Source organism: Sinohyriopsis cumingii, chromosome 5 (genome assembly GCF_028554795.1).
Source record: "Sinohyriopsis cumingii isolate HCF-2022 chromosome 5, ASM2855479v2, whole genome shotgun sequence".
Lineage (NCBI taxonomy): Eukaryota > Metazoa > Mollusca > Bivalvia > Unionida > Unionidae > Sinohyriopsis > Sinohyriopsis cumingii.
The window spans coordinates 4,660,477-4,682,354 of NC_142965.1; the positions used below are offsets into that span (position 1 = coordinate 4,660,477).

General features: G+C 34.4%; 2 protein-coding genes across 5 annotated transcripts in view; one reads left to right on the plus strand and one right to left on the minus strand.

Moving 5' to 3' along the window:
• LOC149798558 (uncharacterized) overlaps positions 1-21,878 on the minus strand; it is a 75,389-nt gene that overhangs the window by 49,321 nt on the left and 4,190 nt on the right. The gene's annotated exons all lie outside the window — the stretch shown is intronic.
• The window catches only part of LOC149798559 (uncharacterized), an 84,013-nt gene that overhangs the window by 22,146 nt on the left and 39,989 nt on the right, over positions 1-21,878 (plus strand). For all 4 annotated transcript variants that reach the window (XM_089957372.1, XM_089957371.1, XM_089957369.1 and 1 more), the window contains exons 2-3: positions 8,476-11,858; positions 12,455-12,689. In XM_089957372.1, the coding sequence (XP_089813498.1) occupies positions 8,625-11,858; positions 12,455-12,689 (3,469 nt within the window). In that variant the 5' untranslated portion in view covers positions 8,476-8,624. The remainder of the gene's footprint in view (positions 1-8,475; positions 11,859-12,454; positions 12,690-21,878) is intronic.

The window sequence follows — 21,878 nt, forward strand, 5'->3', positions numbered from 1 at the left end:
GGGAGACATAGTGCCCCCAGCCCTTTGGACCCTTTGTGCAACACTGTATAGGTGTATCTTAAACTATAGCATTCTACACTGTCAGGTTATTGGCCTTTCAATCCAGATGGAGCTGTTGATGTAAGCAGCCAGACAGACTGCTGAGTCATTGTCCTTTTCTGATGAAAACTGTGTAGGCTGCATTCTATATTTGCAATGTGTAGTTTTTATATTTCTAAAAATAAGTCAACAAATAAATAGGAAGATATCTTGTATTTATTTGTATAAAGAAATGTAACTCTTAAACTTAAGAAATTATTTAAAGCTTATTGAAGATGTTGAATGACATCACATCTTTTGCCTGAAAATAATATAGACTCACCCATGTAAATATGGTAACCGTATTACTAAAACAAGTCCTGTTTGGTTTGAAACACCAGCAAGTTATCAGTGTTAGGGACCATCTGGCAACATTCGGGTTAGAAATTATAAACTAATGAATGAAATGTCTACGTTTTGTGGATGTTTTATATCCTTGATCATTTTTGTTTTTAAAATCAGTAGCTGGTATTGACTATTGTCTGAGTTACTTCTGACTTGTCCCAGCCTATTTTAGATGTATTCATATTTACACCCACACCACAACATAAATATCAAATGATCTAAAATGGGATGGAAAGGGTGAGGAAACTCAGTCTTGATCATAACCCCAAAACTGTGTAGATTTTATTAGCATTGACAGTTTAAGAAAGTTTGGTATTTAAAATTTTACTTTTTCCATGGATCTTTGACCTTCGTGCTATACGTGTGAAGTATAGTGGTTGTTGTTGTTTTGGGGTTTAACGCCATTTTTCAGCACATGATAGGCTATACATGGCAGCCAGTATTAATGGTGGAGGAAGAACCTTGGGAAAACCTCGGAAAGAACCACCGACCCACGAGAAGCTACTGGCAAGCTTTCTCACATATCCACATTGGCCGAATCCGAGACTCGAACCCACACAGACAGAGGTGAGATGGCAGTGATCCGTAACGGAGAGCACTTTAGACCACTCGGCCAGAAGTATAGTGGTGTATAGGTCCATGAATATAACTTTCATGTGAAGTTGTATAAAAACTGCATACATATGCTGTTTCTTTTTCTGCCACTGATGGTGATAATTTAGTCTCTGTTACCTACATGGATTAGACGTGGTGCCAGTTATTTGCTGTGATAATAAGCATTTCCTATGAATTTACATTTGCATGCACATAATATTGTCAAATTTGCCCATAGCTGTAACAAAATGTAATCGTTTTGTTTTTATTTTCAGAATATACGAAACAGAAATATGTATGCACTAGTGCAGTACATTATAACTAGTGCAAGTTTTATCTCTTTTCCAGTCTTGTATTTTGACGCTTGTTTTGAAGCATTAATGAGACATTTTCAAAAATACTTCGTTTTAAGAATCGATTTAAATTCTTAAGAGAGGAGGTAATTTGAGGTTCTGAGCATTTTTTAAAATGCTAATGATTTTTGTTTTCCACTGTTGGCAAGCTACATACATTTATGACAAAACAAATCCACATGTATAAACTGTTGTTATATATCATTTTGAAGGTACAGTGGAACCTGTCTTGAAAGACCACCCCTTCTGCCAAAACATAATGGTCTCTCATGACAGGTGGTCTCTCATAACAGGTTATAACACTATATAATCTCTAAATCTGTACATGGAGAACCTGGTCTCTCAAGACAGGCGGTCTCTCATAGCAGTGGTCTCTCAAGACAGGTTTTACTGTATTTGCATTTTCAGAAATACTGTCCTTTTCACACTTTTCTTATTCTTTAAAGAGAAAAGGTAATTTGAAGTTTTTAGACTTTTGTTAATGTAACTTAATAAATACTGTTTCCCACTAGATTTATGGCAATTATTGTGTTATATGACCTCAAAAAATATAGTGGAGATCAGTATGCTTTTAATTAATTATTTACACATGATATAAGATGGTCAAAGTAAGAGTACCAAGACATTGTGGAAGCATCTAAAAGATCTGAACCCACCCAGGAACAGTTGTCTTCCCCCTAGACTTAAGCAAAATGATGATAAAGCAACATCTGTACAAGATGTAACAGTATTCAGAACCAGACTAACACACCAATTGATCTTGATGATCTTCTGTTATTTATAAGAGCTAAAATTCCTGATGATAATCATTTTTCAATAGATAATGTTTGTGAAGCTGATGTTTTTGATGTGCTAATTAAGGTGAATACTAATAAACCCTCTGCATTGGATTGGTCCATGAATTCTTAAAACTGCTGCACCAGTAATAACGAAGTCATTAACGCATATCATAAACTTAAGTATAATGAGTGGTAATTTTCCAGAAACACTCAAATGTACAAAGGTTACACCTACCTTTAAGAAAGGAGAAAAAGAGGATCCAGGGAATTACAGACCAATATCAATTCTACCTGTATTTTCAAAATTATTTGAAAAGCATGTAGCCATTCAGGTCTATACATTTTTTGAAACATACTCTCTATTTCATAAAGCGCAATCAGGATTTAGAAAGTACCACTCATGCCAAACAGAACTTACCAAATTAATTGATCGTTGGCTGAAGGAAACGGATAATGGACATATGACTGGGATTATTTTCCTTGACTTCAAGAAAGCCTTTGATCTTGTTGATCATGAAATTCCGCTGCAAAAGTTGAACTGTTACAGGTTCAACAATTCTTTAAACTGGTTTAGATCATACCTAAATCAAAGTTCTCAGCAAGTAAGCATTGTCAATATTAGCTCTCAAACTCACACTATTCATTCAGGGGGCCCTCAAGGCTCAGTTTTGGGCCCTCTCCTCTTCCTTATCTATATCAATCTAATAATGAATCCACAAATACAGATTTGTTTGCAGATGATGCAACCTTGTATACATCATATTCTGATACTGAAGTTATCCAAATGAGATTAAACTCAAACCTTATTAGAGTCCAAAACTGGGCACAACAAAATAGGATGGTAATTAATGAAGGTAAAACAAAATGAATGATTTTGGGGACATCACAAAGGCTACACAAGTCTGGGAACCCAGAACTATTTCTTGCAATAAATAATCATCCATTAGAAAATGTCAAACATGAAAAGCTTGTAGGTGTTACCATAGATAATAATTTATTATGGAATGACCCTATTGATAAGCTTTGTAAAACACTGTCATCCAAAATTGCCCAACTCAGCAGAATCAAGAAATATTTACCTATGGAAACTCAAAATCTATATTAAAAGTCATTTATTCTTCCAGCAATGGATTATTGTTCAAATGTATGGGGAAACTGTGCTAAATCTGAGCTTGACAGGATTTATAAACTTCAGAAACGAGCAGCATGTGTAATATTAGATGTATCTATTGTTCATTTCTCAAAAGCATTATTTACAGAACTCAAATGGTTCACAATATATGACAGGATAGATTTTCACAAGGCAGTTCTTTTATATAAATGTCTACATGTAACAGCACCAGAGTATCTTCAGGACTTATTCAGGCCTTTTTCAACACAATACCAGTTGAGATCAATATCACATGGAAACCTTCTAGCACCAAAACCAAAAACAGAGCAATATAAAAAGAAATTCCAATACTCTGGTACAGTTCTGTGGAGAAAGCTTCCACTACATGTAAAATCTGCTGCAAATATTAGAGTATTTAAGAAGAGATATGAGCGTGTATGTGCTTCTAATAGATAATGGAATTTAGTATTTTAATACTAAACATGTTAAAATAAACAGTAATTATTGCTATCTTCATATAATGTGCATTGTTATACTCTCCTTAAGAGGGCCTCAAGGGAGAATAGTCCTTGACTAATGGGTCATCCTCTATACATAAAGCATTATTATTATTATTATTATTATTAAAGCATAATCTCCTCTTATCAGAACTTGTTGAATAATGCCATTTCTGTACAATTACACTATAAATTCCAATAAATGGACTCTTTAGCAGGCTTTTGAAAGTCACATGTGGTCACAAATAGTCTCTTAAAAAAATTAATCGAATTAATAAACACTATGATTGAGCATTTCTTGAACTCACATTTACCCCCATAATTATACTGAGAGATTTAATGAGTGGAAACTACTCATATGAATAATACCTTGGGCTTTGGAAAATCATATCTCTTGATGGATAAAATTCATGTTTTAAATCAATATATGAATTAAGAGCAATGTCTTTGCAATTCAAATTAGTAAATTGGTTGTATGTTAAATATTGATGATGAAGATATATTTCTAAAATTAGTTATGCTCTTTTAGCCTTTAATTCAGTGCCATGCTGTCTCCACATAAGAAGCATTTATTTGGAAGGCTTTGTCTTCATGTGTGTGTGTGATTTGGATTTTTAAAGTAGCTTTAACATTTTTTCTGTCATATCGCTATGTCTGCAGTGTGGCAGTTTATAGTGATGTCTAGCACTGGGGCATCATGCCGCAAACATGTAGCAGGATGTCCCACCCATCACATTATTCTGACACCAGGCTGACCAGTCCTAATACTAACCTCTTGATGCTGAGCACTTAGCGAGGCAACTGTTGCACAATTTTTATAAGTCTTTGGTACGACTCAGCCAGGGTTCGAACCCTTGACCTCCCACATCTGAGGCAGACGCTCTAACCACTAGGCCACTGTAGTGGTGCTTTTATCTTTGTACATTTTTGGGCAATTCATTTATTCATTTTTGGAACTAAATCTTTTGTTGGCACTACATGGTCATTTTAATGCTGAAATGCATAAAACATGTAAGAAGCATATACAAATGCACAAATAACTCATGATTATTTATGAATTGGTTTTTGAACTTGATCAAATGTCATTGCTGCTTATAAGGGATATAATACCTGACCAATCAAATGAAGATTAAAAGTATGCCTACAGGTAACACAGTTTTGCGAGCATTTTCAAGCTATATCCCTATCCTCTACTGTACCTACACAGACTCTTTTTTTAAACATGTCTGATCCCTTGTCACATTTTTGATCTTTGCTATAAAACAACACATTCTTGTACAAAATATTGTATAGAACATGAATTTAGTTAGAGATGTAACGAGTTTGCTGTCTTAATGTAGAATTTTCAGGTAACTTGGGAATATTACAACTCATAATACCTGTCTAAAATTTGAGAATTGAAGAACCTTTTAATTCAGTTGAACAGCTTTCAAAAACAGATATGGTATAATCCTTGTGTTACAAAAAATAGATTGGAAAGCTGTGTTTAAAACAAGATTTCAGAAAGGCATTTGATATATGAATCATTTTGTTAGTGAAGATAATTCCTGGATAAGCTTTCTTAGTTTTGAAAATAGGTTTTCCGTCAACATTAATTTAAATTGATATATTTTCTAATCGTAATTTCAGTTGTAACATCATGCAGAAATAAATTCATAATCAATTATGACTCCGATTTACAATAAATAATGTTGCTTAGATGATTAGTAAAAGAAATGAAAAGAAGGAATAAAATACTAACTTATAGAACTTTTAGAAGGAAATGGAATTTTGTATTATGGTGAGTTAGAAGATAAAGATTGGTATCATTGTTTATTTCTACCATATAAAACTAAAATGTCTAAACTTTGCATGATTACACTTTAAAATATTACATAGAATTTAGGTTATGAATGTATTTCTCAAAATAAATATAATTATTTCAAATTAGCTTTTTGTATTCTGCATGCAAAGACACTATCTTTTGTTTGATGGGAATTCAGGTTACCGGTACTACATTTTTTTATGATACTTTTCAATGGAATAAAAATTATCATAATAAGTACTTCTTTTGAACCAGAGTGTACATGTCCATGAGCATGGTATTCCATAACCATAAATTTTTGAAAAACTTTTCTTTTATTTTTACGATACTTTTCAGTGGATAAAAAGTATGATAATAGTTATTTATGCAGACCATCTTGAAAATCTAAATGAAAAGACATACCAAAATAGGGTTTTTAGCAGAAGATTAAATCTTATGATGTCTGGTTGGTCCTGAAATAAAATTGGTTTTATTTACATTCCAGTATGGCCTCCTGATCAGCCATCTTGAAAATATTGATATTTTACTCCTCCTGAATGCATGGTCATGTCAGCATGCAGTTTTTGCCAAAAGACTTTCTATAATGTCTAGGTAGTCTGAGATGAAAGCAGTGTGGATCTGACATTCATTATGGCAACCATGGCAGCCATATTGGAAGCCTTGTTATCATTACTCCTGATCAAAAAGTCATATTGGCATGGGGTTTTCACCAGAAGGTTCATTATGATGTTTAGATGGTCCTAAAAGAAAATGGTGCCAATCTTACAGCTGCCACAGTGGCTAATTTTTGAAAACTGTATCACTGATGATTATCTGAGATAGTTTCAGCACTCAGCAGCTGAAAAAAAGAAATGGTCTTATTTTGAATTCCTGGAAATTCTTTAAGTACTGCACCTTCAAGGGACTCTTATTTATTGATTGTGCAGTAATATGTTTAAAGTTAAGCAATTACACTTGTTAAGGAGTTGTTAGTGTTTGTATTTAAACAACAAAATGTATGCTATGATGACTTAGAAGTAGTTTTCTAGTGAGGTGATTATAACTATGTGGATAAAATAAATTTACTGCATTATTTTCAGAAGGTAATAAGGAAGATTTAAAGGAAAATTCACATGAAATAGAGGGAGTAAAACATAAAGCTGATATGAGTCTGAAGTAACTATTTCTCTGAAGAAAAATAAGTCACACCCTGTGGCAGCAAAAGATACAAAAGTCTTCAGTCACATTAGGTTGATGATTATCCATGATTTGAATTCAGCTAAAATTATATAACTGTAATCCAAGGGTTGTGGGTTTGATATATAAATCCAGGCATACTCAGGTCAGCTGCATTCGTATGTATTTGGGAAAGCCACTTAGCTCAGATTTCCCTGGCATGGTGTAGCCAGTAATGTATTGAAAGAACCATTACAACTAGCAAAGAAAATGACTTTGAAGGAAAATGTTGTATAATTGTGTTTAACAAGATCAACAAGGTATTTATTTCTCTAAATACAAAGTTTAAAATTTTTTTTATCCAAATGATTCCAAATATTTTTTTATTATCCAAAGTCAATGAGCACTTAGTAGTTGCAATGATTAATTTACATAAATAATCCATTTCAGTTCACAAAGCAGTTGTAAAGGATTCCCACAGACTGATCTTAAAACAGAAATGAATTATTTGTTTATCATCTAAACAGGATTAAATTATTTGTTTATTAAGTCCATATTTATACATATTTTCACTTGATCTAGCAGTGAGTCATTCCAGTGGGAAATTCCTTTCAAATTGTAAACAAGTCTGTTTCTAGAATGTTCTGAACTAAAAAGTTATGTCAGCATGTTATTTACATCTTACAATCATGGACAAAAATTATTCATGTAAACATCCTGTTTACAAATGCCCATTATCTTAAATTACAATCTACAATCATGGATAAAAGTTAAGCATAGATATACATAACAATATAATGTTTGTATTATTGAGAAAAAACTGGTAGGAAGCCAGTAATTAATGTAAGTTTGACTATTGTTCATTTCTCAATTTCCATACTGACTTTTTCTTGTATTTGGACTTTGTTTTGGGGTCAAGCTGGTAATGCATTAATCGGTATTGTCTACTCTAGATTGTTGCTGTAAAATGAGACAAGTGAAAACAATTTCACTTGGATGAATTTATAACTCAAGGTTTAACAGATTTGCTGTATTGGCCCTAACAATTTCATTTTAAATTAAAGGATGGACATTGCAACAGTTAGAGAAAATAATTGGTGCATAAAAATGGAGGTGATGGTCAAGGAGCAGCAAACTATTGTATTGACCATTAAGAATTTACATGAGTTGGCATGCAGAGCTTAAAGAAGGTGTGTTGTTTGCTATAGTGTAAAATTTATGCTAGTGTAAGAGAGGTTTGCTTGTCGGTTATAGCTGCACTTTTAACTCATTATTGGCTATATCATGCAGAGAAAAGGGAGCTAATTGAGAATTTACTTGAGCCCTGGTTGGTGTCGAACCCACAATCCTTGGATTACAAGCTGGACACTGTGCCAACTGAGCTACAGCTGTTCCCTTTACTGTAAGAGAGACATGCCTGAGGAAAATCATTCCTTATAATAGTTGCCATTCTTTGGTTTTATGTTTGCCAGGTATTAGAACTTGACTACTGCTGATACCCTAGAAATCAATGTGTGGCAGATTTAAAGTTTAACTGTTTGAACCATGAAAGCCCAGAATGTCCACCTCATGATGTGCTTCTTAAGAGAACACTGATTTCTATATTTTAAAATTAATTTTAAAATGCTTTGAAAACATTATTCAGTATTAAAAATGTTTGTAATAACATATTTCATGGAGTTAAGGTAGGGGTAGTTTTGCATATAGCAAAATGAATTTGTTTCTATCTTCCCTTCAGTCTTGTTTCAATTGATTATAGATATAAGAGAAATGAATGACAGGCTCCATAGCATCAAATTGTATGATGACTGGAACATAGAAGAAGGACAAAAGCAAGTTGGAATCAGTTTCTGGAAATTCATGTCTTGGGGGAGGTAAGATTTAAACAGATTGGTTTTGACGGGAAATATGGATCATGCAAACGATAGTTGGGCTGGCTACAATCATCATCACCTTGTCCATGTAGCATCGATGTCAGTTGAAGTTGTCATCACATATCTACTACTTTTTGTTGTTACTGCATCATTAAGATTGGACAGAGGATCAGTTAATCAGAATTCACTTAATCAAAACTCAGTCAGTGAAATCAATGATGTATTGGTTCTTGATAAAGACAGCACTGAGGGAGGAAACGAAAAGATATTTTCAATGAAAAATGATATTCATGATTCATGCAGAGATACAGACTATTTTGGGAATCAGTTTGAAGATGAATGTTTCAGCAGTAGAAAGTACCCAGAGTTTGAATACCAGAAGAAGATAAGCTTGAAGTTGGAACCAGTCAGGGCAGAATTGCCAGCTCCTGCATACAACATTACTGATGATGTATTTATGTCATTTTTAAAGCAACCAGAAGGGGACCAGTCTGAAACAAATCCCAAATGGGTATGTGGCAGTAAATCTTATTCTTCATGGAAAAGTTCAGAAACATCATTGCAAATAAAGGACAAAGAATTGCAAGTCTTGTTTCAATTAGATATGACAGCTACCACAAAAAAAGAAGCTTTTGGAATAGAAACAGATTTAAAGTCTTCTGTCTGGGGTAATGGTCTCAAGGAAGAATCATTATTACCAGGGTCAGTTTCTTGGCCTGCAAAACATGAGGAGGTAGATTCCAATCAAGTTACTCTGAAGGAAAAAGGGTTCTTGGAAACACATGAAGATGGCTTACATATGTATTTTTGGAATGACCTAGACTTTGACAGCTTGAACTCTGACATTGATGATGATGATGACACTAATGAATTTCTTCGAAAACAACTGAGTGAATCAAGTCATTCCTGTTCTTTTGAGAATTTCTCATATACAGAAAATGCCTTGGAAGGGCAGAAAAAACATACTTTGTTTAGAAAGAAGATCTTACCTGTTTCAGATCATTTGGTGGAAAACAAAAACATTTACAATTCCCCTAAAGAAAATGAAGACTGCATTGACAGTATTGAGCTACAAGGCCTAAGCAGAGATTCAATGATTGAACACAAACTCAAAAATACAGATTTGCAGCAGTGCCAAGAACTGAGTATCTGTGAAAATATGTTGGCATCTGTAGACAAATACAAATCCACAGTGCAGTCGGAAGATGTTGAAAGTAATATGAGTGAAAAAAGCTTCTCTGATAAATGCATACAAGTAGGGTTAACAGAGACAGTTTGCTGTGGACAGATGGAAGTGGGTACATACCATGCTTCACATGAAAACAAAATGGTCTCTGCTCCTAAAAATACTACTATTAAAGTTGAAAATGATTTGGATTCAGCTGTTGTTTCACTTGATAAGGATAAGGAGGATGCTATTTTCTTGCAAGATCCATTGAAAGGAAATATGTTACATGTGGCAACTGGTCCTGATGAGAATTCTCAAAGTGGTAGTGGGAAGTTCATCATTGGAGAGAAAGCTGAAAAAGTTAATATTGTTAGAAACCAAGTTATCATTGGTGCCAGTCCCATATATAGGGACAGCAGTATGATGGATTTGACATCAGAGCAGTTAATATTGTTCACAAATAAAATGATACCTGAAAATGAGAATCAGAAAGTCAAGGATGAAACATCCAAAGAGATGTCAAAATATGGATTTCATGCAGTCCAAAACTGTGTAGTTAATCTGGAAAGCATTGAGAAACAAGAACTTTGTGGTGATACTTTGACTTGTGATGAAGACGAGAAAGATTTAATGCATCCACACAACTCTGAAAGGCATAAATTTGAGCTTGACAGTCGTAGCAAAGAAAAGTATAGTTCACAGTGCACTAGAGGGAGAAAGCACTCAAAGCATATGGAACATGGAGGAAGGAAGAGAAAGAAATACAGACCCTCTTCTAGAGGAAGAGTTGTACAAAGAGGATGTGCAGCAAAAATCAAGCTTGGGCAATCTTGTGGTCAGTTTTTAGACTTAAAGAACAGAGCCGTTCACATTATTGAGAAAGATATATTGGAGGCAATGACAGATGCAGTTCCTGTTGATTGCTGGAGATATCAAGGTTTAGAAGAAGGACACATTTCTGATTGTCAAAGAATGAAGACAGATAAATATGTTCCATTGAACAATAAAAAGCAGCAGCTGCCAAAGGTTCCACTCATACCGTTCCAAGATAACTTAATGAGAAAAACATTGATGAGAGGAGGTAGATTGGTTCACAAAGAAAATCAAGACCAGAAGTTTAAGATGAAAAAAGTTATAAACACTGATAAGTGTAATGTCAAGAGTGTGCCAGACCTAGGTAGATGTGCCCAAGAAAAACTTGCTGTTATTGTCAGAACATTCTTTGCATGCAAGATGACCGCAAGCCTAAATGATACTGACAAACAGAATGATTCTTCTACATTTGATGGAAAGTTCCACAAAAAAGGCAAATCTAGATGGAAAAAATTAAATTTTTATCAGGATGCAGAGTGTCATGACATATCAGAGCTGTTGCAAGAGCTGGTGTCCACCTGGTACTTCTACCCAATGCTGTGTAGAAACATGGAATTCTGTCTACCATCCAGTTTGCAAGCCTGCTTTGAGAGGTTAATCAATGGTCCACCAATAAGTCTGGAAGAGAGGATGTCTTATGAATGGCTTCGGCTTCAGAGCTTCAGCACCTTTCCGTCTTCGGCTTGGGGAATCTCTGTACGGATGGCACAAAGTGGCTTTTACTACACTGGACAAGGCACATATGCTAGATGTTATGCATGTAATGCAGCACATGAAGGATGGAATAACACTGATGACCCCCATGAAGTACACAGGCAAATATCACCCAATTGCCCATTTCTAAGAGGCAACCCAACCTACCCCAATTTTCCAATAATCCCAGATACCATGCACACTGGAAACAGCACATTGAGGAGTGGTTCTATACCTACCCCGTCTATACCTGTAGTATCTGAAAGAACCCAGTCCAGGGTACCAGAGCCATATCCACAAACTATTACAACCATAAACCCTTCAAGTACGCTTCATCAAGATGAGATGTCAGTGTCTCCATCTTCATGTACAAATGACTGCCACCAAATTCATTCAGAGACAGCACAAGCTGAGGTCAGATGGGGAACCTCAGAGACCAAGGGTTCCAATGTTAGAATGAAACAGCAGCAGACCAGTAGCACTCCTAGCATGGGAACAAGCCAGCCAGAATCCTCGCCAAGATCAACAAGCCTGGTAAATCAAACAACTTTTACTTTCAGGCATGCCTAGTACAGTAGACAAACTTCTTGAGATTTAGTAGTCACATGACGGGTCTAGTTCACTGTTCAATAGAATGTGACTTCCCATGATCGGTATGTACAGTAAGTACTAATTTGACTGCTGTCATAGAGGATTCTTAATGATCAGAAAGTCAGAACAAGCTTTGTTTGGGAATGTAAAGGTTATCAAGACAACTTTAAATGAAACACATCATTTAAATTTTGTATTAAAATTAATTTTATTTGTAATGTTGCTGTTACATATACTTAAAAAGTTCTAATACATTAGATTTAGTAGCAGATTATTGGTAATGATTTTGTGACAAAATTTAAATCATAATAGAGACTAAGGTTGATTTGTCACTTTGGATTTTTTTATTTATAGTTTTAGGTAAAATAGAGACCAATCAATTTATCTTAATGGTGAGATAAGCACATCTACCTTTATATAAACATGACACAGGTGCCCACAAGTTATCTGAAATCATTACAGGACTATTTCATTGATTGTTATTGCATATACATTATCTGTTCAGTTTTGTTTGGAGATTTTTGTTCGTTTTTTTATAGAGGCACCCTCAGCAACCCAGAATTGATGCTGAAAACACAGAATATATGAACCCAGGGAATTTTGTGTTGACTCTACCAGCTAGACAAGAAGAGGATCCTGGCATGACAAGATCAGAAAACCCTAAACACCCTGAGCATGCTCCATTGTCATCCCGAATCAGTTCATACACAGGTTGGCCCATCCACCTGGATCAGACGCCACAACAAATGGCAGAGGCTGGATTCTACTATGCAGGTACTAAGTTAAATAAGACTAAGTGGACCATACTTGTTAATAATAACTGCTAATAAGTCATCATTTAGACTAGGACATTACAGAATCAGTTGACACTTGTTAAGAACACAGAAAAATACTTTGACTCGTAAAAATAAGTTGACAAAATCTGTTTTCATTTTTTGGGAAACTGACATGTGGTCCGAATGATACTGGCTAATAAAAGGCAACAAAATGATGTGAGAGAACAAGTAAAGACAATAAAAAATAACTCCGATTCGGAATGCATATTTAATGCTGACTCTGTGCTAACTACAGTGATTTATGCCAGTACAAATGGCAGCAGAACTATGAATGTGAGAACGAGAGACCTGAGTGGGAGAAGCAGTTCCCATAGTTGCAAAAAGTGGAATTAGTTCATTCAGTGAAAGCAGTTTGTGAGTGGTGTAAGGTTGTTCGAAGGCATAATCCTTCACTTGAAATATTAACGTACAGCTGTCAGGCAGTTGCCATCATGATTTTTACTTGGATCATTTAATTGCTGTTGAGAGTTGCCTGCCATGCAAAAAATATCAGACAGTTACATATGCTGTTGAGAAAACTTGAGAAATTAGTATGTGTGTGTGTGTTTCAGATTTTTAGCATATCTTTAACAAGTTTTAAGTCATTTTGCTATGATGTCTGCAGTGTGACAGTTAATGGTGATATATAGCACAAGGCATCATACCACAGACATGTAGCATCATGTACCACCCAGCCACATTATCCTTACAGAAGGTCGACCAGTCCTAATACTAACCTCTTAAGGCAGCTGCTGGTACCATTTTTATAAGTCTTTGTTATGGCTCGGCCAGGGTATAAACCCACAACCTCCTGCGAGAAATTAGGATGCAAAATGATGACTGTAAAGCAGCACAGTTCCATACAATGAAGCTTAAACAAATTAATCAGAAGAATGGAGTAGAATTTGATAACATTTAAGCCAAAGAACAGGAAATATCAAAAGAAACTCAACTCATTTGAAAAACTAGTTTCAGATTGTTGAGTGCATTATGATACAAAGTTGTCTGGGCAAGTACTGAGAAATAGTTTCTGTCTAATGTGATCTTATGAAGCTGAGAATTTTATCCCAATATGTAATAAAATAATGATCAATATTTTCCTTTCTATACTTTTGAAAGCTAGGGACTTGCGAGTTTAGGCCAAGGACTATAAGAAAGTCTGAAGACTCTTGAGCTCCTGAGTTGCATGAGTGAAGAATCCAGGACTTGTCATCATGAAACTCTATTGAGAGTCCTGTAGTTAACTAATTGGCAAACAGCTCTTAATCTTACACCCTATGTACCGTAATCTAAATGATTAACATGATCACTTCCCCAGTTCAATTAAAATCAAGATTTCTGACATAATGGAGATCTAAAGGACACTAAACCTGGGTCACGTTCTGCTGTATCAATGAGATTACAGCTTTCACATTTATGAAAGTGAATAATGTCATTCAGAACATATCATTTCAAACAATAGCTGTCCTTGATTTGTAATCCAATAGCTATCCTTGATTTGTAATCCAATGCTTTATTTAATCGGTTAATGAAAAGGAGCGTACTGTGGTTTGCAGAGATCATCAGGAAATCATCCTCGATCAATGCCTGTCAGATTGATTATATATCTCAAGTAAATTCATTGCTATACAGATGCCTTCTGTTTCAAGTACTTTCCCAGGTTGGATTTTAAGAGTTAATGGTCAGTTAATTGCCTTTCCCAAGGACATACTGGGTAGCTGACCTGGGTGGATATCTTGGACCATTGTATTACATGTCAGATGCTCTACTGAGTGAAATAAACCTTTGAATATTTTTATTTGACTGATTCGTTGACCACTGTGTCAATCTATCCAAGAAGAATCACAGTTGTATCTATTAAGATCCTACTTTTAGATTTCCTACTTTTGATTTTTTTAATGTCTTTGCTACTGATGTCACCAGGACATGATGCGAAAACACCACTGTCCATCAGCTAAATAGAAATAGAAGTATTGATTGCTAATTTCAGGAATGTAACAGTTTAGAACTACTTGAGACCAGGTATCAAGTACCTTAAGAAATATTGGATGTCATTGAGTTTTTGCTGGAACAAGTTCAAGTTTTGCAATGTACAGGTAAAAGACCTGTTGAGCTTATTACTGTGGAACCAAATTCTGAAGAACTATCATAATTTTTGCATTTTTCAAGTCTGTCAGTGTTACATTTTTGTGTAATAATGGTGGGCATTAAGTATATCAGAAAGATTGGCTATGATTGTTGTTGTTGTTGTTGTTGTTGTAGGGTTTAACGCCATTTTTCAGCACACGATAGGCTATACATGGCGGCCAGTATTAATGGTGGAGGAAGAACCCGGGAACATCCCCGGAAAGAACCACTGACCCACGAGAAGCTACTGGCAAGCTTTTTCACATACCCACGTTGGCTGTGAAAGTATTTTCATATATTTGTTGATCTTGGTTTGTTAAAAATTTATATTTGTAAACAATTTGCAAAGTACAATATTTTATCTTGTACTGCATGAACACACTAGAATATTAATTAGCAGTAGGGCAGAGAAAGCGAATTTATGTTTCAAACAAGGCTTTTATTTATTTAAAAGGTGACATAGTTTTCTTTTGGAAATATTATCACAACTTTATTTGTGCTGATTTTACCACTCATATTATCCATAGTACAGGTGTATTGAAATATTGTAATAATATTACTTATCATTTACAACTTAAAAAGCCACAATACAACTTGACAGTATTGTAAAATAAATATTCCCCCCAACTTATTCCATCCCATGAATATGTGCCTAGTAGAGGGGTAAGGACACATCCAGGGGCCAATGTTCATTTGTATTCATCTTTGCATGTAGAAGGAGGGAAAACATGGAAACATAACTCCAGAAATTGCTAAAAATTTTGTATACAATCGTGTAGGTCCAAAAATCTCCCCCGTTGCTACACCTCCCAGATGATGGATCAAATTTCAAAAACTGCTGTGCATATCCACAGGCTTATGTACCTTCAGTCATGTCAGTAAGCTTTCAGTGTTTATCTTGAATATCGTATGGAGAATTGGTTTCACCATAAGTTCTGTGACAGGGAAAAAAAATTATTTTGTCATGCCCCAATATATATGGTAAATATGGTATTTTGATCTCCTCAGGTCCCTGGGATACACATATTTTGTTATGGTTCCTTGTACTTTTTTTCAAGCATCTAATTAAAATGTATTACATAAAATGCTGTGGCCACACATTGACACTTTCTGAAATAATGATCTGTCAATTGCTACCAGTTTGCACACATGCAGTTGTCAAAAACAGGTGTTTAAACAAAATCTAATTCCATGCTGTAATTCCTCACTGGTTTGACATTTAATTTGCATGTCAAGGTAATATCAAGGACTGTTGGAAGTTATGTAGCTTCCTGTAGATAAAATGAAGTATTTACCACTTTCATTATTGAAGTATTTACCACTTTCATTATTGAAGTATTTACCACTTTCATTATTGAAGTATTTGTTTTACCACTGTCTTTATTTCACTCTTTGATGTGTGTTTGGCTATGCGAGTTGTAAATTTGTTTTTGTCTAAATATCCAATGGATTTTGTTTTGATCATGAAAACTAAACTTATGGCATTAGGCCTAAGTGAACTGAGTGCTATTAATGAACCAATTATCATCAGCCATTTAGACAGTGATATATAGTCCCAGTTATTTAAATGAGGATTTACTTTCAGTTATCTTTTGAGTATCCAAGGTGTTCATGAGTCAGATTTCTTTTTTTGTGTGTTTAAAATATTCAGCATCAAGCTTTTCCAGCATGTGACAGAAGTCTCAAATGTGAATTCAGAATGAGGCAGGTAAGGTAAATAATGGTGAAAGGTTAAACAAAATACAGTAGTATTTAGAAGATATAGAATGCTGTTGGAGATATAAGTGCTGCTGTTTCACAGTATGTAGAGTGCAGAAAGATAAACTCTATCAATAATGGAAGTAATGGTTTGCATTTTGTTGCATTTACATGACATGAGATGAATCTGTATCATGTACAAGGAGGATTGCTGGGGTGGGTGGGTAGGTAACTGTGCCAGTTCTAATTGAAGGGACCATAATTGGAACTTTTAAACCCAAAGCCAATAGTTTCAAAGTACATAATAATGAAACAGCTGAAAAGTGACTGTATTGACATGTTTGATAGAATAAAAGATATATACATATATGTGTTCATATAATATACAAAAATTAACCTTTGATGATTTCACGTTAATAATAAATGAACTGAAGTTGAGGAAGGAAATAAAACAATGTAATATATGTTCTTCTATAAATGAAACAAACATTCATTCATGTTTTGCTATCTTTGTAATAAATTTCTTTTAAATAAATTGTTGTTTATGCACATCACAATTCCCACATTTTCAACATTAAATGCCCTGACATTCAGTCTGTGTCTGGCCATCTCCTTTTTTATCTACACTTTTTTTTTGTGTCATATGCCCCCCCCCACCAATCTTGATCCTATGCACACTTTAACCAAAGTTGTGAAAGGTGATGAAGCTAAGATGGCAATGAATACTTATTTTCAAACCATGTATCTGCAATAAAAACATTCAAGGTTTGTTGTAATGTGTTTGACAGCCATTAGTGTAACCTATTTTTGATGTTAAATTCACCCCTCTCCAGTGTTGAAGTGCTGTAGAAATTATTATAATGTCATACGATCTTCTGATTCCAGAATCAATCAATCAGTCACATTTCATTACCAAAGCATTTATTTATCAATCCACCAGATTACACTGTGACAGGATAAGATTGTTCACACCTAGCACAAGTTAATTTTCTCGGATGTAATGACATTTTCATTTTCATCATAAGGTAATTTAAATTAAAATGCTGATATAGACCTTGTTTTTATTTCATACTTGTATGCATATGAATGTAATTTATTTTAGAATTAAGCACACACCTATGGTAGATATGCCTGTATCTGTGCAGTGTGTTTAGTACTGCACCAACAAATCAGATGTTCATGCAATTAGTTTTTCATCATATATTATTGGTAATATACATGTATAAATAATTAAGCATTTTGTACATCCTTTTAAAGTAGCTTTTTGTGTTCATGAGTAAAGAATGAAAGTTCAAAAAAGGAAGATTATTGCATGCTGGATTAAATCAGTAAAAGCCATACAAACTTTGTAGGTAGATGATGGAAGCAGCTTTTTAATAAATAAAAACTCAGAAGAAATTGCAAAATTATCACCAGATTAAATAATAATCAATGCTGTTGGAAATGTCAAATTAGTGACATCTGTTTAGCTCTTTTTTAAATAGTGATGTTTATTTTGGTATGGTGCAAAAACTCACTGCATGAAAGGAAAATAACCCTAATTTTATTGATAATTCTGTATGTGTCTGATTACTTTGGTATGGTAAGAGTAAAGAACAACCTGACCATAGACCAGAAGTGTCAAATCCATCACATTTATGTTGATATACAAAAGTCAGTTTTGTTTGGTAGACATTACTCAATGAATGACTTTTATACATGTGCATGCATCTTTACAAGCCAGTTTTGGACATTCCTCTTTGTTCCAAATTAACTTTGTCATATGTAGCTATCTGAAACTGCATTGAATACTGTACTAGGTTCTGCTATGCAGTGTCACACTTTGCATAGGGTTTGATATTTAAAGAAAAAGAATGTGCCAGGTTTTCATGACTGGTTATCCTGGTTATTTGAAAGAAACATTGTATATCTTAAACTTGTTAAAATAATGTTTCATTCCCTTTATTTTGGTCTATGATTGATGGTGTAATTGGGGTTACAGCTTGGCCTTACTTCAGATGTTCACCTTTCAAAAAGACTGCTAACTCCACTTGGGCATATTCACATCCTGTATTTCAAAGGTAAATTGTAAAAACAAGTTATTAGTTTTATTTAACCTTTATATATAATTTATAATGCCTTTGTTGCACTTCCAGAATCTGATATTGCCTAATCAGGCAATCTGTCCATATTGATTTGAGTCTTTTGCTCAGTCATTGTGGGTACACTGTGCGTTAGAAAGCTGCCAGTAGCTTCCCCTGGGTCGGTGATTCTAACAGGTGTTTTCCCAGGTTCTTCTGCCACCATGAATACTGGCCACCATGCATAGCCTTTCTTGTACTGAGAAACAAACCCAAAACAATGAGTCAGTTCCTGTGGACATTTGCTGATACTGCCTTTTTTAGTAACTATTAGGTCAAATAAAGAACATTTGTTGATGTTGTGTTATTGAATACCTGGCAGGTCACATAAATAGCTCTCCCTTTGGTTAATTGATTTTGCTTGCTATGGGCAGGGACTGTTATCAAGAAGAGGGCAATTGTTCAAACACTTTCAGCTAGGTACATCAGATTCTGCAAAAGGTCTATGTGGAACAGAGTGGATCAACAACTCTTGGAAAGCAAACATTATGTACTTGAAGCTTCTTAGAAAAGCCACTGCTGGGGAAGTTTCACACCACTCTCTTATGCATAAACTTCCAAGCAGGCTTAAATTAGAGAAATACATCTTTTGGGCATTGACTTCCATAGTTTGTTTCTATTTACATACAGTAGCCATATAGAAATAAATTCTGCTAGTGCTACTGTATATATTGTTTTCTTCTTCAGGACTAAGTATGACAAGTTATCATTTCATAGCTGGGTAAACATGTGCATATAACTGCCATTCACATCTCTCTTTGTAATTTGAGTAAATTATATCTGAAGACTGTGTACCACAGATCAACACTAGATAATGTTTTTAACATTTAATAATGCACTGCCTTAAGTGTTTGCATAATTATCCACTCTAGCTGAATGGTATGCTGCATTTGATACATATCCATATTGACTATCAGTTAGAAGCTGACTGAGATGTGAAACACACAAACTTTAGGCAGTTCACAACAACTCAGGAAGCAGAAGCTTAACAATGACCTGAATGGTGCAGGTGACTCCCAATGCAGTCATTGTGGAAGAAATAGCTATAAAGACACAACACTATAGTTTAAGAAATAGCTATAAAGACACAATACTATAGTTTAAGAAATAGCTATAAAGACACAATACTATAGTTTAAGGTTTGTGTACATCATTTGTTTGTGTACTTGATTCATCTGGCATGCCTACTGTTTCTCTCTTTCTCTCATTTGTCATGCTGTTACTTCTGTAGAATGCTTCAAAATTGTAATATACATTTTGTCAAGAACGTACAAAATCACATGAAGATCACATGAACATGAAGATCACATGAACATCAGATTAGAATGAAATGCACAACTAATCTAACAGATTGTACAAGTTCATATGATATTTCCTTGATAGTTTATGAAAGTGTATGCTTTATATAATTTAAGTTTGACAAGAGATCAAGATCTGTGATGGCTTTATATTAATTGTTTGCATTATTCTGTGAAAATTAAAATTTTGCAGACATGAGAAATTCATGTTGCTCTTATAATTCCCACAAAACTGTACATTTTGTTTCTTTATTAGAGCATTTCTTTATCAATACACCACATTGATTGTGAATAATTTTTCCCCTCCTCAAAAATGAGTGATCTTTGAGAGAAAGTACATGACTTTCTTTAAATACCCAGTTGACACTGTGGTATATGAAAACAAAATCAGTGTTGAAACTTAATCAATTCCTCATTAGACATGGTACATGCAATTACAACTTCAGGGTCAGTGAAACTTCCTTCGAAAATAATCTTCTCCAAGAATCTTGATACACGGAGTACTTTGTCCCATGAATTTTGCAGAAATTGATACCTCTACCTGATTGATGATTAATGAAGTGTATCTGATTGATGATTAATGAAGTGTATCAGATTGATGATTAATGAAGTGTACCTGATTAATGATTAATGAAGTGTATCAGATTGATGATTAATGAAGTGTATCAGATTGATGATTAATGAAGTGTATCAGATTGATGATTAATGAATTATATCAGATTGATGATTAATGAAGTGTACCTGATTGATGATTAATGAAGTGTATCAGATTGATGATTAATGAAGTGTACCTGATTGATGATTAATGAAGTGTATCAGATTGATGATTAATGAATTATATTGGATTGATGATTAATAAAGTGTATCTCATTGATGATTAATGAAGTGTACCTGATTGATGATTAATGAAGTGTACCTGATTGATGATTAATGAAGTGTATCAGATTGATGATTAATGAAGTGTACCTGATTGATGATTAATGAAGTGTATCAGATTGATGATTAATGAAGTGTATCGGATTGATGATTAATGAAGTGTACCTCATTGATGGATAATGAAGTGTACCTCATTGCTGATTAATGAAGTGTATCTGATTGATGATTAATGAAGTGTATCGGATTGATGATTAATGAAGTGTACCTGATTGATGATTAATGAAGTGTACCTGATTGATGATTAATCAAGTGTATCTGATTGATGATTAATGAAATGTACCCAGTTGATAGCTATTAAAGTGAAATGTCATACAGATTTTACTTGTTATATTGTATAAAATATGAATAGAATGAAAAGAAGAAAGACAAAACAATGAACATGTTGAATGCTTTTTTTGTTTAGTTACTCTTCCCTGGCCCCACATCTTTCACCTGACTGGTGTTGGTCAAATTTTTAAAAAAAGGTTTGGGCTGTCAGTTAATACTTTTATTAGACCAGTGGGCTACCACAACATTTCATCATTTTTCAAACATTGTCTGCATCAAAATAATTACAAAATAGATGAATATTATGATTAGATTATTGACACAGCATTTCCATATCATTTAACATTTTTTTCAATTTATATTTTCCCTTTTCGAAAATGAGCAGATAATAGGATACATGTGAAGTGGTTGTCAGTACATGCAGAATGCCATATTGTTGTGATGAGTCATCTTCTTCAGAGTTTAATTTGCTAAAAATGTGCAGTCTTTAGACCTCAAACTCTTTGCTTGGCTTCATAGAAGTTGTTGAAGCAGCCCTGCCCAGCCTCAGGTCTCCCAAGCTGTGCACAGGCTACCCACAGGTAATTGAGCACAAGCCGTTTTACAAGCTGCTGCAGTGCTTCATTGCTCCTTTGCAAGTGAACCTTGCAGTATTCCATGACACATGTGCATTTCATCACTGTTTTTTCACAGCTGCATCCA